General features: G+C 30.8%; 1 protein-coding gene across 1 annotated transcript; it reads left to right on the top strand.

Moving 5' to 3' along the window:
* Positions 1–475: 475 nt before the first annotated feature.
* On the top strand, positions 476–2,583 carry LOC105564455 (the record flags this gene model as incomplete). Its single annotated transcript, XM_012016831.1, has 4 exons — positions 476–719; positions 796–938; positions 1,363–1,467; positions 1,529–2,583. Coding segments are annotated over exons 1-4 (1,547 nt in total), but the record flags the coding sequence as incomplete, so codon positions are not given.
* Positions 2,584–2,758: the final 175 nt, after the last annotated feature.

The raw sequence follows: 2,758 nt of genomic DNA, 5'->3' as shown, positions 1-2,758 counted from the left end.
ATGGCTTCCTCCACTGCGCCCTGATGTACCAGCCAAATACAGTTGACGATCGAAAGCGACGCGCAGGAAGGCCCCTGAGCAGCGCTGTCACATGATGAGTCACGTGATCGGATCTTATTGTTAGTTAGATTCTTTCACAGTCAGAACAATGTTGAGTTTCTGTTGTGTTTAATAAAAGTCATTTAACAATAGCGTTATTTGGTTTTTAGTTTCCAACACTCCAGAATGTTCGAAATAACGATATCTCTGAAGTGAACACAGATCTCGAATATTCTGGAGAAGCGGTCTTATAAAAGTACGAGGCCGAGAGTGCTCGGCCAGCTCGGCCTCTTTGTGTGCTAACGTCTTTGAGCTGCAATCCGTGGTAGAATTTTCAATTTTTTCGAGAGCTTTCGCTAAATACATAGTGTGATTTAACGTGTTTGAAATAATATTTAATATGGATAGTGAGAGTTGTCATATACAAAAGTGCACAATGTGTTTTTTTACCTGTCAATCAAATGATATTTTAATGAAACACATCGTGCGATATCACCGACACAACCCAGATTTTAAAGTAAAATGTACGCAAGATGGATGTGGTGCAACATATCAGAAATGGAAGTCGTTTCGCCAACATCTCTTCAGAAAACATCCAATGATTTCAGTAGCTATTAATAACATAATACAAGAACCAGAAGTCGAATTGCTAATCGGTGAAGAAGAGCCTCAACAGCAGAGTCAGTTAAACTCGACAATGTACAAATTTAATCTTATATTTTGAAAAAAATTTATATTATTCTGTTGAATTTTTAGATTTTGACCAAGAATTATTTCAATCGCCAATAAAACGTCTTCAATGGCACTCCGCGAAATTCTTAATTGATATTCGTGAAAATTGTAAGGTTTCACAAAACGCTATGAAACACATTATTGATGGTATTACATCTTTGGTTGAGGTTTATTCATTAATTATAATTGTAAGTTATTTATAAAAGTATTAATTTATATTTATTAAAAAAAATTATTAAATCCAAATAATTCAAGCAAGAGTAGTGGAATGTTTGAAGTAAATGAGTAATTTTTAATAAATCTTCTATTATTTAGAAAATTATTTGTAATAATATTAAATCATTATTTGGTAGCTTCAAAAATTCCAATTTTTTACATATTTTTATTTTTTAGACTATTATTTATTCAATCAGAATAAATAATGCAAGTAGATATAAAGTTGAGTGTAGCTTATATTTTATTGAATCTATTAAAATAAATCACTTATATGATTAATAAATAATTTACATAATTGAAATAAAATTTTTCCGTAGTGGAATATAATATCCTAAAAATCTAGTTTTATATAATATTATTTTATCGAATTTTCAGAAAGAATGTCAAAGACTAAAAGATCCTCAAACACAAGTTCTTCACTTCGAAGATGTTCGAAATGTACTTGTTGACAAATATCCTCCTACAATTATTTTTTCAATGGTGAGCACAAAAAATGCATTGGATAAATTTCTTATTAAAGAAATGCACATGGTAACCCCAGAAACAAAAAACATTTCTACAAGTTTGGAATGGAAAAAAAAAGAAATCAACTGATACACATGTCGATTTGCGTGAGGTTCAACATGATGCTTATATCGTTCCATTCATGGATAATTTAAGAAATCTATTGATGAATGAAGAAATTCGATCTAATATAGATCATCCTTTGGAACATGAAGATGGCATTTATCGGACAGTATTAGATGGAAGTTATTATCAAGCAAATACATTTTTTCGAGAGAATAAAAATTCTCTAGCGATAATTCTATACTATGATGATCTCGGGATTGCTAATCCATTAGGTTCTAGTTCTAAAATTCACAAATTATCAATGTTTTATTGGGTCCTTGCAAACATTAAACCTGAATTAAGATCATCACAAAATGCGATTCAATTATTAGCTATTGTAAAGAGTAATTATGCAAAGGAATCCAAAGCTCTTGAAAAAATTTTAAAACCTTTTATCGATGATATCGTTAAATTACAGACCGAAGGAATTGATATTTACATAAATGGTTCTAAAAAAAATTATAGAGGATCGTTGCTGTTCTTTGCAGGTGATACTCCTGCATCAGCATTAATCGGGGGTTTCAAAGAATCCGTTGCTGCTAATCATCCATGTCGTTCTTGCATGATTACAAAAGGCGATTTAAAAAACTATTTTAAGGAAAGTGATCTTGTTTTGCGAAATAAAAATGATCATAATGATCATTTAAGTGCTATTAACGAACCCAATCTTACAAAGAGAGCAAAAGAATTTTGGCAGAAAACTTACGGAGTCAATAACAGAAGTCCCTTGATGGAAATTCCTCATTTTGACATTACAATATGCCTGCCACAAGATTGCATGCACATTTTAATTGAAGGAGTAGCAGAAATTACATGTCGACTATTTTTATGCTATTGCATCATAGAAAAAGAACTTTTTTGTATCAATGATTTAAATGAAAAATTAGTTTCATTTCACTTTGAGCATTTTAGTAAAGATAAACCTGCTGCGATACAAAGAAGTGATTTAGCTATTGATAAACCTTTACGTCAAAGTGCAGCACAAATGTTTGTTTTGATTCACACTTTACCACTCTTAATTAACGAATGGATATTAAATGAAAATACAGATCTTAATGGGCATATTGATTGTTTTATTTTAATGTTACAAATTATGAATTTATGTCTTGCATATGAAATCACTGCAGAATCAATTGACCTATTAGGCCGAATTATTGAAACA

The sequence above is a fragment of the Vollenhovia emeryi genome, unplaced genomic scaffold (assembly GCF_000949405.1).
Source record: "Vollenhovia emeryi isolate VEMERY1.0 unplaced genomic scaffold, V.emery_V1.0 DF943981.1, whole genome shotgun sequence".
Classification (NCBI taxonomy): Eukaryota; Metazoa; Arthropoda; class Insecta; order Hymenoptera; family Formicidae; genus Vollenhovia; species Vollenhovia emeryi.
This window is presented reverse-complemented; position numbering and strand designations above follow the sequence as displayed.